This window comes from Leuresthes tenuis, unplaced genomic scaffold (assembly GCF_036924035.1).
Source record: "Leuresthes tenuis unplaced genomic scaffold, fLeuTen1.0.hap1 SCAF_17, whole genome shotgun sequence".
In the NCBI taxonomy this organism is placed as follows: Eukaryota; Metazoa; Chordata; class Actinopteri; order Atheriniformes; family Atherinopsidae; genus Leuresthes; species Leuresthes tenuis.
Window position 1 is genome coordinate 23,457,197 of NW_027325371.1, and position 14,786 is coordinate 23,471,982.

The 14,786-nt window shown below is 45.3% G+C and overlaps 1 protein-coding gene across 1 annotated transcript; it reads right to left on the reverse strand.

Annotated features, from left to right (window-relative positions):
* Positions 1-9: 9 nt before the first annotated feature.
* Positions 10-14,711, reverse strand: scpep1 (serine carboxypeptidase 1). Its single transcript, XM_072369218.1, has 13 exons — positions 14,576-14,711; positions 14,225-14,367; positions 13,304-13,393; positions 8,744-8,899; positions 8,108-8,182; positions 7,779-7,851; positions 5,122-5,159; positions 4,901-5,029; positions 4,725-4,809; positions 4,489-4,602; positions 4,223-4,360; positions 3,914-4,077; positions 10-230 (listed from the first exon to the last, which is right to left on the reverse strand). Exons 1-13 carry the CDS (start codon positions 14,634-14,636, stop codon positions 168-170), a joined length of 1,329 nt encoding a protein of 442 aa, XP_072225319.1. The 5' UTR covers positions 14,637-14,711; the 3' UTR covers positions 10-167.
* Positions 14,712-14,786: the final 75 nt, after the last annotated feature.

Consider the following 14,786-nt stretch of genomic DNA (forward strand, 5'->3'; position numbering starts at 1 on the left):
TTATGACACAAAAGAAAATCTTTATTGATTCGGTGGTTACAATGCACTAAACTTACAATCAAACACAAGTGATAATTTGAGTTTGGTTAAGCAGAGCAGAAAACAGAAAAAGGACATGTGATCATTGTGATTGTCAGAGCATTCCAGTTGGCAGCAGAGTTGGTGAATCAGTGCTGCTTGGTGATCATCTTCAGCATCTGCAAGGCCATAGGTCCCTGGTCAGAGGGAATCTGTGACAGACAATGAAAGACTAGCTGAAATTCAACTTTGCAATTCTCCATGTTGACATATATAATGTGAGGTATCTCCTGACGATCTACCAGGATTAACTGGAATTGGTAGATTTAGGCTGTGTCCTTGCTGCTTCAACAGCTTTGCAAAGAATCTGGGTACTTTCTGAAGCAAGCGTTTCTTGCCAACATATTCTGTCATTCAGATAGCTATCCAGATGTTTTGTTACAACTAGGTGATAGGCCCCCCCTGAGCTGTCACCTTATCGTGGTGGGGGAGTTTGCGTGCCCCAATGAGTCTGGGAGCTATGTTGCCCGGGGCTTCAAGCCCCTGGTAGGGTCACCCAAGGCAAACAGATCCTAGATGAGGGACCAAACAAAGAACAGCTCAAAAGACTCCCTATGATGAACACCGCCTGGTGGCCGGGCCTGTGCCCATGGGGCTCAGTCGGGCATAGCCCGAAATGATGACGTGGGTCCCCCTTCCGACGGGCTCACCACCCGTGGGAGGGGCCAAGGGGGTCGGGTGCTATGTGAGCTGGGTAGCAGCCAAAGGCGGAGGCCTTGGCGGTCTGATCCTCGGCTACTGAAGCTAGCTCTTGGGACGTGGAATGTCACCTCTCTGTTGGGGAAGGAGCCGGAGCTGGTGCGCGAGGCTGAGCGGTTCCGGCTAGATATAGTCGGACTCACCTCGACGCACAGCTTGGGCTCTGGAACCAGTCCTCTTGAGAGGGGTTGGACTCTCTTCCACTCTGGAGTTGCCCGTGGTGAGAGGCGCAGAGCAGGTGTGGGCATACTTATTGCCCCCCGGCTGTGTGCCAGTACATTGGGGTTTACCCCAGTGAACGAGAGGGTAGCCTCCCTACGCCTTCGGGTGGGGGGGACGAGTCCTGACTGTTGTTTGTGCCTATGCGCCAAACGGCAGTTCAGAGTACCCACCCTTTTTGGAGTCTCTGGGGGAGGCACTGGAGAATGCTCCTACCGGAGACTCCCTCGTTCTGCTGGGGGACTTCAATGCTCACGTGGGCAATGACAGTGAGACCTGGAGGAGTGTGATTGGGAGGAACGGCCCCCCCGATCTGAATCAGAGTGGTGTTATGTTGTTGGACTTCTGTGCCAGTCATGGACTGTCAATAACGAACACCATGTTCAGGCATAAGGGTGTCCATATGTGCACTTGGCACCAGGACACCCTTGGCCGCAGTTCGATGATCGACTTTGTGGTTGTATCATCGGACTTGCGGCCGTATGTCCTGGACACTCGGGTGAAGAGAGGGGCGGAGCTGTCAACTGATCACCACGTCAGAATCCCCCGTCAGAAGGAGCTTTAACTCCCACCTCCGGCAGAGCTTCAACCATATCCCGGGGGAGGTGGGGGACATTGAGTCCGAATGGGCCATGTTCCGTGACTCCATTGCCGAGGCAGCTGATCGGACTTGTGGCCGGTGCCTGTCGTGGCGGCAACCCTCGAACCTGCTGGTGGACACCAGTGGTGAGGGAGGCCGTCAAGCTAAAGAAGGAGTCCTATCGGGCCTTTTTGGCCAGTGGGACCCTGGAAGCAGCTGATAGGTACCGACAGGCCAGACGGGCCGCGGCTTCGGCGGTTGCTGCGGCAAAAACTCGGGCCTGGGAGGAGTTTGGTGAGACCATGGAGAACGATTTCCGGACGGCCTCGAAGAGATTCTGGTCCACCATCCGGCGTCTCAGGGGGGGGAAGCGGCTCACAGTCAACACTGTTTACAGTGGGGACGGGGCTTTGCTGACCTCAACTAGGGATGTTGTGAGTCGGTGGGGGGAGTACTTCGAGGAACTCCTCAATCCTACCAACACGTGCTCGGAAGAGGCAGAGTCGGAGAGCTCGGAGACGGGGCCTCCCATTTCTGGGGCTGAGGTTGCCGAGGTGGTCAAAAAGCTCCTCGGTGGCAAGGCCCCGGGGGTGGATGAGGTCCGTCCTGAGTTTCTCAAGGCTCTGGATGTTGTAGGGCTGTCTTTGCTGACACGCCTCTGCAGCATCGCGTGGACATCGGGGACAGTGCCTCTGGACTGGCAGATTGGGGTGGTGGTCCCCCTCTTTAAAAAGGGGGACCGGAGGGTGTGTTCCAACTATAGGGGTATCACACTCCTCAGCCTCCCTGGTAAGGTCTATTCGGGGGTATTGGAGAGGAGGATCCGTCGGATAATCGAGCCTCGGATTCAGGAGATGCAGTGTGGCTTTCGTCCTGGCCGTGGAAAAGTGGACCAGCTCTATACCCTCGGCAGGATCCTGGAGGGTGCATGGGAGTTCGCCCAACCAGTCTACATGTGTTTTGTGGACTTGGAGAAAGCGTTCGACCGTGTCCCTCGTGAAGTCCTGTGGGGGGTGCTCCGGGAATATGGAGTGCCGGACCCCTTGATAGGGGCCGTTCGGTCTCTGTATGACCGGTGCCAGAGTTTGGTCCGCATTGTCGGCAGTAAGTCGGATACGTTTCCGGTGAGAGTTGGACTTCGTCAGGGCTGCCCTTTGTCACCGATTCTGTTCCTAACTTTTATGGACAGAATTTCTAGGCGGAGCCAGGGCGTTGAGGGTGTCCGATTTGGCGACCTCAGAATCGGGTCTCTGCTTTTTGCAGATGATGTGGTTCTGTTAGCGTCGTCAGGCCGTGACCTTCAGCTCTCACTGGAGCGATTCGCAGCCGAGTGTGAAGCGGCTGGGATGAGAATCAGCACCTCCAAATCCGAGACTATGGTTCTCAGCCGGAAAAGGGTGGATCTCTGGATCGGGAATGAGATCCTTCCCCAAGTGGAGGAGTTCAAGTATCTCGGGGTCTTGTTCACGAGTGAGGGACGAATGGAGCGGGAGATTGACGGGCGGATCGGTGCGGCGTCTGCAGTGTTGCGGGCTCTGCGCCGACCCGTCGTTGTGAAGAGGGAGCTGAGCCAGAAGGCGAAGCTCTCTACTTACTGGTCAATCTACGTTCCCATCCTCACCTATGGTCACGAGTTGTGGGTAGTGACCGAAAGAACAAGATAGCGAATACAAGCGGCCAAAATGGGTTTCCTCCGCAGGGTGTCTGGGCTCTCCCTTAGAGATAGGGTGAGAAGCTCAGTCATCCGGGAGGGGCTCGGAGTAGAACCGCTGCTCCTCCGCATTGAGAGGAGTCAGATGAGGTGGCTCAGGTGACCCAGGACACGTTGGAGAGACTATGTCTCTCGGCTGGCCTGGGAACGCCTCGGGGTCCCCCCGGAAGAGCTGGAGGAAGTGGCCGGGGACAGAGACGTCTGGGTTTCTCTGCTCAAGCTGCTGCCCCCGCGACCCGACCCCCGGATAAGCGGCAGATGATGGATGGTGATAATCTACAGTACATGAAAGCTCACAATATTGAGGGTTTTTTTTATGCCTGCGAGGATTTCCTATTCATTCTTATTCCCCTTTGCCCAACACCTCCATTTCGCAGAGATAAGGTGCCGACTTAATTTTGGAGATCCAAGAATAGTGGTCATCTAATCCATGAACTTTGGCATTGGGGTCATTTTGTATGGCTAGATAACCAAAAGTCCTTGACCCCAAATGAAAACAAGCACCTTATTGCTGTGAAACAGGTGTAGGGTCAAGTTGAGGAACTGGGATTGGCCCTTCGAAATTAAGGTTGGTGCCAGCAAAGGGTTCTGTCCTGAACACTGCATCTTCCAAGCTAATGTGTTACCATGTGACCAGCTTTGAGGATCCAGAAGAATGCAAAGTTCTTGTAAGTCTTATAGAAAGCTCCAGTAATGCCAGGGGAGGCTGGGTCATCCAGAGGGGTCCACCTCAGCTTGTTGAAACTAGGAAGTCCTGCCCACTCCAGTCGTTTCACCCATAGCTCCTGACCTGTAAGGAGAACGATGTTGAAGCAGAGATCTTTTCTACAAAGACAAAACATCTCATGGCACTGGTTCTTGGATGGTACACAGTAGCCAACAGGCCTTGTGTTCAACCCTCTGTGTTAATAAATGACTAGTGTAGAAACTCTCACCCATAGTGTCCACTATGAGATCCAGTTGTCCATTATAAACAGTGACATTGACTCCAGCAGTCAACAACTGGTCGACTATGTCCACCACAGGCTTCATAAAGTCTCCTGCCATATTGCTAAACACTTCCTCTGCCTGACCTGAACATTCAGAATGGACAAGAGGGGACCAAAAAATAAATGGGTAAAAACAGGAAAGTTTTTATACAGGCATACAAATGTATAATTTAGGTAATGTGAGAGAACAGTCCAGTTGCAAGATAAGGTACCTCCCCAGGTGACATTCTGGGGAATAATGGCCAGTTTTTTCCTTATTGGTCCATTCATCAGTTCACTCAGCGATTGCCTGTGGAGAGGGCGAAGGTGGCGGCTTGCCTGCAGAGCTGAGGGAGAACACATCAGATAACCACAGATATTAGTGTTTAGGTTTAAGAAGGGAAGTATTTCATTTCATGTCACCAAACCCAGATTTGTGTGGCTGTTATCATTTGGCATATTGGCTTACAGATGAAGTCCTCTCCTGCAGAGAAAGGAAGTTTCTCATCTGGCTCCTGGGTGAGTATGTTGTAGAAGTTGACTCCATTAGTGTTCTGACAGAAAACACTTGATTACTGATATACACTAGATATAGCTTCTGAATCCTTCTGAAATTTGCTCTGAATCCTCCAGCATGGTACCAACCTGCTCTACCACAGTCTCAGCCACAGACCACAGCTCAGTGGCTTTAAGGAACTGCTGCTGCTCCACAGCCTGCTTCACCGCTTCTGCGGCACTACTGACATCAGCCAGGCCATAGTCATCCAGCAGAGACTGCACACGTCAAGTCAAATGGAAGCTCAACACAAAAGCTTGGCTTCAAACATAAAGAAACAAGAGACATGCACTTTCTGTACATTACTTACAGTGGTGTAGAGGTATGGTCCCCATGTCATGACAGAGTCTGCGTGTAAAGTAGAAGTCTTACAGTGAGAACCTAAATTGTTTTTCATCATGTGAAAAATCACAAAAACCTCTTATGTTTGTTGTTGTGTATCGTCCACCTGGCCCTTATTCTGAGTTTCTGTCTGAATTCTCAGAGTTTTTATCCCAGTTAGTACCGAGTACAGATAAAGTCATTGTAGTGGGTGACTTTAATATTCATGTAGATGTTGAAAATGACAGCCTAAATATTAACTTTAGTTCTATATTAGACTCTATTGGATTTTCTCAAAGTGTTCACAGACCTACTCACAGCCTTAATCATACCCTTGACCTTGTGCTGACTTATGGCATTGAGAGTGAACAGTTAACAGTGTTCCCTCATAACCCTGTCTTGTCTGACCATTTTTTAATAACTTTTGAATTTACATTACTTGACTATACGGCTTCTGAGAAGAATTTTACATATAGAAGGTGTCTGTCAGAGAATGCTGTAACCAGATTTAAAGAGTTAATTTCATCATCCTTTTCTTCACTGCCATGTGCAGATATGACAGAGGAGGGCTACCTAAATTTTACTCCTGTAGAACTTGACTGTCTTGTTGACAGCACTATAGCTTCAATGCGTACAACACTGAACAATGTTGCCCCTCTGAAAAGGAAGGTAATCAGTCAGAAGAGGTTGGCTCCTTGGTATAATTCACAGCTGCTTTAAAGCAGACTGCAAGAAAGCTGGAGAGACAGTGGCGTTCCTCTAATTTAGAAGAGTCTCAATTAGTCTGGAAAGATAGTTTAATAACGTATAAGAAAGCACTTCGTAAAGCTAGAACTGCTTATTATTCATCATTGATAGAAGAGAATAAGAATAATCCCAGGTTTCTCTTCAGCACTGTAGCCAGGCTGACAAAGAGTCCGAGCTCTGTTGAGACATGTATTCCTTTAACTCTCAGCAGTGATAATTTCATGAGATTCTTTATCAATAAAATAAAAAAGTTTCTATCAGAGAGAAGATTAATGGAATCCTTCCCACTATCATCACTGATGTATCATCAAGTAGACCAGCTTTAGAAGTATCTTTAGAACCTGATTTGTATTTAGACGGCTTCTGCCCAGTTGATCTCTCTGAGCTAACAACAGCAATAGTCTCTTCTAAACCATCAACTTGTATTTTAGACCCAATCCCAACCAGACTGTTCAAGGAGGTTTTCCCCATAACTGACACTTCCATATTGGATTTGATCAAAAAATTGGATTATTTTGAAATTAATTAATTGGATTTCATTGGATTATAATTACAATGAATTGAATTCCAACTGGCTTGAATTGGACTATATTATTGAAGTGCCTTGAGATGACATTTGTTGTAATTTGGCGCAATATAAATAAAACTGAATTGAATTGAATCCAAAAATGAAAGATAAAGATAAAGTGCCATAATTCCAAAAATTCACCAAACACTATTTTCTACAGTTACTTTTTAGATTTGCACTTTATGATGGTGCGTTGACAGGAAAGTGTGGTAAATGGCACAGGGTGTGAAATAAAACCCGACCCTGATGTGGTGAGAGTTCAGCTTCATGGGCTCTACCAGGTTTCAAAGTCTGTAGCTGCTTAGTTATAGCTGCTTTGATTGATTTGACTGATGAAATGTTGTTTGCCAGGCACAGAGAAGTGAGACACAATATTGAATATTGTGTGAAATATATAATTTTGAATACATTTTAAGTATACATAAAATAAATATGGAAATTGAATTCCTTCAGAGAAAAAACAACAACACAAAGGCAATCAAATAAATCAGCAATGGTCAGTTACAAACTACTTTATGATTTAAAAGTGGCACAAACCTAAAAATTCAGTGATTAGTTCAATTTAAATGATGTGAAATTATTTACATGCTAAAATGGCCTAAACTTGCGTGATATCTCAAAGACGGGACAATATTTCTCATCTTTAAGAAATCCATTTAACAATTTAATCATTTTATTAGTAAATCCCCACTTAGTGGTATCAGCGCATGAACTCTGCAGTCTTGTTTGGAACTTCACAGTATGAACATGAGCCATATGTATTTGCATTTATCTTTTGTATGAAAAGTGTTTTAGAATAAATACTGATTGGTTGATTGATGTGGTGACACCTGGCTGAATGATTAAAGAGTTATTATTTACACCCAATGAAATTCAACCAATCACAGACCAACAACAAACAACTCCTCCTTGGAAGGAATACATCAAAATTAATCCTCCCGTTTAGTCCAAAGGGTACCATCTAAAATTCCTATAAGTATCATATAACACCAGTTGAACCTACGCTTTAAACAAGGAGTTTGACCCCAGCACTGTCAGATTACTTCCTACTGATTACTTTCCATTTCAAAGAATTGCAAAAGCAGAATTTCTCCAAGATCTCAGACAGATCAACTGCTTTATTAAGGTTCATAGTAACTTTAATTAAAAAAAAACAATTTTCTGATTCTTGGTAAGTGTCCTAAAATCTACACCTGAAAGCCTTTGCTTTGAGTAAAATAGAGTAAACAGAATGACTTCTAAAGAAAAGTGACTGTGCAGCCTTTCAGTGAGGTTGGTTGTGATACATATCAAGAACAAAGGTACAGACTTAAAAACCAGTTGGTACTGACCTAGTGGGGAAATCCACGAGTCCCCAAGAGCTACACCAGCAAAGCTGCATTTCACTGACCCTTGGGCTATTGCCTACAGATAGACAAGAGACAGATGAAATGCACTGGAGCCACAGCACCTGCCTAACCAGCTGCCATGAAATTTTCTTAGCTACTGGCTTTAAGTTGAGTGTAACTTCATTCATATTTTTATAACAATAAACTGCTGGTTTGTGCACATGAAAGCCAATTCTTTAGGTAATGTTTGTTTGCTTCCTCTGTCAAGAAGATGGTAATTCTACTGCACTGGGACTTTACTGTACTGACACTCAAAAAAACAGGATACTCACCTTAGTAAGCTCCAAAGAAATAGCAGCTGCCATCTTTCCTCCATACGACTCAGAGAAGATGTAGAAGGGAATGCTCTGTAAAGTTAAACCATTTGTTCAAAGGTGTTGTTTGAACTGTATAAAGTTTTTATATGTTAGGCGCAGAGTTATTCCCCGAGTAAGCATGAGTACAAAATGTGTTCCTAGCCTTTTAAGATGTTGAGTTAAAGCCATCTTAGAGGTGTACAACTCAAAAGCACCAGGGAAACTTGTAATAGCATCACCAATCACGTATTTAATTATGTTCACTCAACAGAAGGAGTACCTACATGATATAGCAAATGCAGCATGTCGTTACAGTTAGAAAAATTGAATCCAGTGAAATTCCCTGTTGCATGGTTCTTATGTTTCTTTCATGAGGACATCTAAAGGTAGACCCAAATTCTGATGCGTTTAATTTTTTCAACTGGCTGGAACCTGCTACAACACAGCAGTAGCAGAGGTTTATCTAAAAAAAAAGCCAGCACAAGGTCAGCGGTTCACAAAAATGTAGCCAACCTATTTAGAAACTTTTTCTGGTCCTACATCTGTTTTATGACTAATTCTGCAAACAGTTTTAAAATTCACTGTGAACGGCTGTGAGGTCATTTGGCATACCTGGAACTCAGCCCTCTCTGTGAAGAAGTGTTTAAGCAGCAGCAGCATGTCTGAGGTCACCGTGGCCACGTTGGTGGCAAAGCCATCTGACCTCTCCGAGTAGCTGAAGCCGGTGCCCACAGGATTGTCTACAAATAACACACTGGCTGCCTGGACCTGCCAAGAAGATCACACACACAATTCCATCATTGTTAAAATACAAAACCTTCATATTTCACGATAAACAGTCTGGCATAGAATAAATAAAAAATTTAAAAAATACAGTTTTCAATCCCAGACTGTGTTTACACACCAGATGAAAAGAAAATTACAGAAGGATTTCAAAATATACTGTCAATATACTGCCTTAAAAACATCAATTTTTAATTATAATGTCACATAAATCAGGCCAGGAATGATTTATTAAGACATCTTTCTGTAAATATATTTGGAATACTGCTAAATGTATAACTGGAAAGTTTGGTGTGAGTAGGTGCTACATAGGCTGAGATATTTATACTGATACTAAAAAAAAAAAAAAGATTTTAAGAAAACAGCATTTAAAGATTTAAATTGGGGAATTTAATACATTTGTATTGGAAACAATGGCTCAAAAATAAAATAAATGTTCAGGCCCTCAGTAATAATAATATATAATAATAACATAGAATACAAGATTGGGTATCAATTCCTTGAGAAGTGCGACATGTATGATCAGCCACTGCTGTGTTGCACAGTCAGTGGCACTGTCGTTAACTCCCCCTCGGTTTCCTAACGGCAGTTTACGGTCAGATGTGCTGCTTCCCGATGGTTCATCAGCTAATCTAATGGATTTTCTTTTATTGAATCTTGCAAAGGGCAATTGTTCCTTTCTTTTCTTTGAAAGTTGCGGTGTTAGGGACATTTTCGGAGATTCCGCGAAAGCTACACACGGAAGCGTGAGAGTCTACCATGTGATGCTTCTGAGCGAATCACGTTAGCAGAAACGAGCAGTAGCCAATGAGATTTTGTCATTAGCCAGAAATCCGCCTTTAGACATTCACAATTGGTTACTGATAGAAAGGAAGTGCAATTATTTGGGTTACATATCATTGCACAGGAGAGCCAGAGCTTTACAACGATAGTGGTCATGACAGACTTCAGTAAATAGACCAAGCTAGGCGTGACGCGTTGGAATGCCAACTTCTTGGTAAATTCGGGAGAAACGTACTGCCGCGAGTAAACAAAATGTAATAAAATAAACATTTTAATGTATGTTTTCAACGTTTTCTTGATAGCGGGTTGAAAGAACACATATCACGGAGTAGACTGGCCCAAAATTTAAAAATTGACCACTGCATGGAAATTTTTTTTAATTAAAAAAAAAAAAAAAAATCACTGTTTCTGCCTGCCGTGTTTCGCCTTAAAGTATTTAAGCCGTGAGCCTAATAGTGCAGTCTGCTTCAATTTTTCAACACCCATTGATAGAGTGCTTCATTTTCATGTTAATGCTACACTATTTTATCTATATATTTTTCTTTTAGGGGGACAGCTGCGTGTATGCCTCCATTCAGTGTGTAGGGGTCAGGGACTCATCGACCTCGTCGAGACCTTCGTGGAGTGCACCAGCGACGTCTCTGACATCATGAAGGTGTTTGTACTGCATGAGGGGAAGAGCACTGCTGACGGCTCACATTCACATTCATGTCAGCGAAGGACTGGCACTTAACTGAAGCACATTTACAGCTGCATTTATCATAGAATACTTTTTTTTAAGAACTTTCAAGGCTAGAATTTTGAACCTGTATGTCAGTTTGACCAAGGCACAGGGGATGTAGGAAGATCACTACAGCAGTGAAAACAATATTGACAGTGACTTAAAGGCCCTGGTAGGGTCCCACAAGGCAAACTGGTCTCAAGGGAGGTGGCCGACTGAGAGCTTGACTGGCACCAGAAAAATAAAAGTCACCTTGCCCAGATATGGGAAACCAGGCCACCCTCCTGAAGCCAGGCCTGGTGGCGAGTGCCTGGACAAGACTGAACAGCATGCTACCTTCACAGGCGCATCTGCAGGGAAGAAGCTTGAGGTTGAATGCAGTGAGCAGGCAAAGGCTGGGGGCCGGGGGTGCAGATTCCTAGTGACGCAAACAGGTTCTGAGGATATGAAACATCATGTTGCTGGTGGGGTGAGATCCTGAGCTGGTGTGTGAGGTGGAGCAGTACCAACTATATATAGTGGGGCTCACCTAAAAACAGTGTGGGCTCTCCTGGAGTAGAGCTAAACTCTCATAATTTAGAGTTGCCCAGGAGAGAGGTGTGAGGATACTCACAAGCCCCCGGCTGAGTGCCTTAATGTTGGAGAGGGTTGCCTTGCTGCAGCCATGAGTTGCAAGAGAGAAGGCTGTGGTTTGTGCTTGTGTGTGGAGTCTGCATGTTCTCCCTTATGTACGCTTGGGTTCTCTCTGGGTACTCCGGCTTCCTCCCAACATCCAAAAACATGAATGTCAGGTTAAATAGTGACTCTGAATTGTCCTTAGGGGTGAGTGTAAGCGTGGATGGTTGTTTGTCTCTGCGTCCCTGTGATGGACTGGCGACCTGTCCAGGGTGTACCTCGCCTCTCACCCAATGACTGCTGGGATAGGCTCCAGCCCCTCCGCAACCCGACTGACGGATTAAGCGGGTATAGAAAATGGATGGATGGACTATGAAAATGTTTTATCTGGCTGTACTGATTTCTGCAATGCATTCTTATTAATTTTTTTTTACTTACTGCCTAATTTCACATCCATAGATGCACACTTCTAAATCTATCCTTCCATTTTCTGCCTCTAATTGTCACAGAGGCAACAATAGGAGCCAGGCTCACCAGACCGCTTTCTCCTCAGCCACCCACCCCCTCCAGCTCCTTTCTATTCCCACTTGTGAACAAGACCCAGAGATACTTTTACTCCTCCCCTAGAGGCAGTAACTCATCCCCAACCTGGAGTTGGCAATCCATCTTTTTCTGAATGAACACCACCAAATTGGAAATCCTCTGGCCCTTGCTGCATCTAAAAATTCTGTGCATAAAAGTTAGGAATAGAATCTGTGACAAATGGCAGCCATGACAGAATCCAACACAGTGGAAATGAGTCAGACTTACGCCAGCAATACAAGAACAAGAAGAAGACAAAAACAGAAATGTCAGAACTCGGTCCACATGCTGCGATGTATGTAATGGCCACACAGAAATCTGGTCAAAACCAAAGCGATGGTGGTTGGCTTTAGGAGAAAGAAAACTGCATTAAAACATGTCATCATATCACATGAGGAGTTTGAAGTCAGGTAGCACTACAAGTACTTGGGTGTCTACTTGAACAACAGACTGGACTGGAGTGACAACACTAACGCTGTGAACAAGAAGGGGATGAGCAGAGTCTACTTCCTGAGGAAGCTCAGATCCTTCAACATGCAGTAAAACGTTGGAGATCTTCTACCAGTCTGTGGTAGTGAGTGCCATCTACTGTGCTGCAGTCTGCTAGGGGTGCAGCATCAGTACCAGAGACATCAGACAGATTAATTAAATCACCTGCAAAGCTGAAACTATAGCCGCATTCGGACAGAGACGTTATAAGAACGCAGTTCCACCTTGAATTTAGTTCTAAGAACTGCCCTTTCCCAGGGGAACTGTTTCATGTTGCATTCTCACATGAGTCGGGGACCTCGACAGGGACTGATGAGACGCAGCCGTCTGCGACAGACGTGTTACTTTAGCACCACTCAACAACAAAACAAAACCCGGGAAAAGTAAGGAGAGAAGAAAACAACACCACCAAGAAGCTAACAGAGAGCGAGGAGGCCACCGTGTTCATGGTCTGCATGACGGTGATATTAATCATGGACGAACACATCAGGCGTCTAAGATGGAGGCTGGAAGAGCACACAGCGAGAGTCAGGAGAAAAGAATCCAGCAGCGGGCGATACTTCTTCGTTTCATGAAGGAAAGAAGGAGAGCAGAGCGCCGCAGACAAAGGAGACAACGTGTAAGTTTAACTTATGAAACATGCGCCAGTTGTGTCCGTGTCATACGAGTAAATATTTCAGACAAGGGGCGGAGCTACCAGGCACCAAACACCTACGTCATATGTGTTGCTATGGAACCCAGAAAAGACCCTGCCTCGGAGAAGGAGCTAAAATGGTTATAGGAAGTGAGGGCCGTGGTCCCTGGTTCCTGTATGTCCGAATGTATGAAAAAACGGCCCCATTCCTGAAAAGGTTCTAGGAACTACAAAAGGTTCCTACAGTGGGAATGCGCCTCATCATAGATCATAAACTGGAGAGGTTTAAGTCAAACTGCTCACAATCATGGACATTCCATCCCATCTTCTCCACAACACAATACAGAGACAGCGGAACTCCTTCTCTAACAGACTCGTCCAGCTCCGCTGTCACAAAGAACAGTTTAGGAAATCACGCCTGCCATTAGCCATAACACTGTACAACTGTGTGAGAGGTGAACACACTCCGTTAACTTGTTTTCAGCAAAGTCATCAGTTCTTTTATTCTAATCATTTTTATTTTTTCTGCATATAGCTGAAAATGAGTTAAATGCAACCATCTTACCCAGCCTGTCTTTCTGGGCTGTAGATCTCTGTCCAAAGGTCCGATTTCCTCAAAGTTGCCAAAGCCACTTCCTGATCCTCCTGGTCCACCCTAAAAATACATCAGTCATCATGTTCAGTTAGGAGCAGAAATAAGAATACAACAGAAGCCATGTACAGTGTGATGAACTTCATTCTGTAATCACATGTACAGAATACGTATACATTTTTTTAGCATTAGTTATGACTTTTAATTCCCAAAAAGCTGATGACTCATCCAGGGGGTATGATGGTCAAGAAAAATACATATCCAGGCTATACAAGGTGTGTATCATTCACTCACACACACCCGCACAGTGCCTCTTATTCTGTACATGGGTTCTACTTATACAGCAGTTACAACTTAAAACAGCAGTTCCTCTTCTACACCTACAGGCTGAGTCAGTGTTGGTATTACTCATTTAGTCATGACCCTTACTTTGGTCAAAATTTGAAAAAAAAAAAAAAAATGGTCGGAATTCTTGAGTGATTCCACTAGTTGGAATCTAGACATTTCATAGATTGCCTTAAATACCAATCAATGTATTGAGTGAACAGGCACAGTCAAAATGGCACTGTGGATGCATGTGGTTGGTTACCGAACCACTTCCCATTTTAAAGCAGACATACTTTGATGAAATTCAGGGACTTGTGACTGATTATGGTCAAACGTGAGGATGCACTGGCTGACAGAGTGCTGTCAATTTCCACAACTGAGAAGCCTGATCACGTGCAGGGGGTTCTGGTTCACGGCACAGGGGGTTGTTACAAAGAGCACCTGACCCTCGCGGATCGGACTTGATTTTCGGAAGGCATGAAAAACAATGAGGTACTTGCACCAAGGCAAACACACATTCAGAAGCACAGAGGGAAAGACTTTGGATGAGGACGATCTGTGCCCTACCTGCAGCCACATGACCAGCGGCAGATCCTTATACTGAGCAGACGGACTGTCAGCGTAATAAAGCCACCAGAACATGTGAGCACCGTCTCTCACTTCCACGTAGCTCCACGCTTCCTTTCCTCCAGCCTGCGGAGAGGAGACCCCTGCACACAACGCAGGCCCATCTTCAGCTTCAACCGTGTGTCCAGGCACAGTGTTACGGTACAAACTCAGCAATCAACACGCAGGTTACCGCAAACATTAGCAGGAAAACGCCACTTTCGTTTTGCAGTCATCCCAGAAAACAGACTGAAAGTAAAAGGAATCATTCAGTTTGAAACGACTTTGACTCATACAAAGCAGACAACTGACCTTTCCCGGCGGTAACACTGAGCAGGACCCACAAACTGGAGACCACCTGAAGCCGACCCATCGTTGATAGAAGGCGCTCTGCTCCACAACCCGCAAATTTAGGCAGCAAGCAGTCACATGACCACACTCCGGGTCAGCTGACCCGCGTGTCTGTTACTGCTCCAAGAGGAAAAGTCACATGACCACACCCCGGGTCAGCTGACCCGCGTGT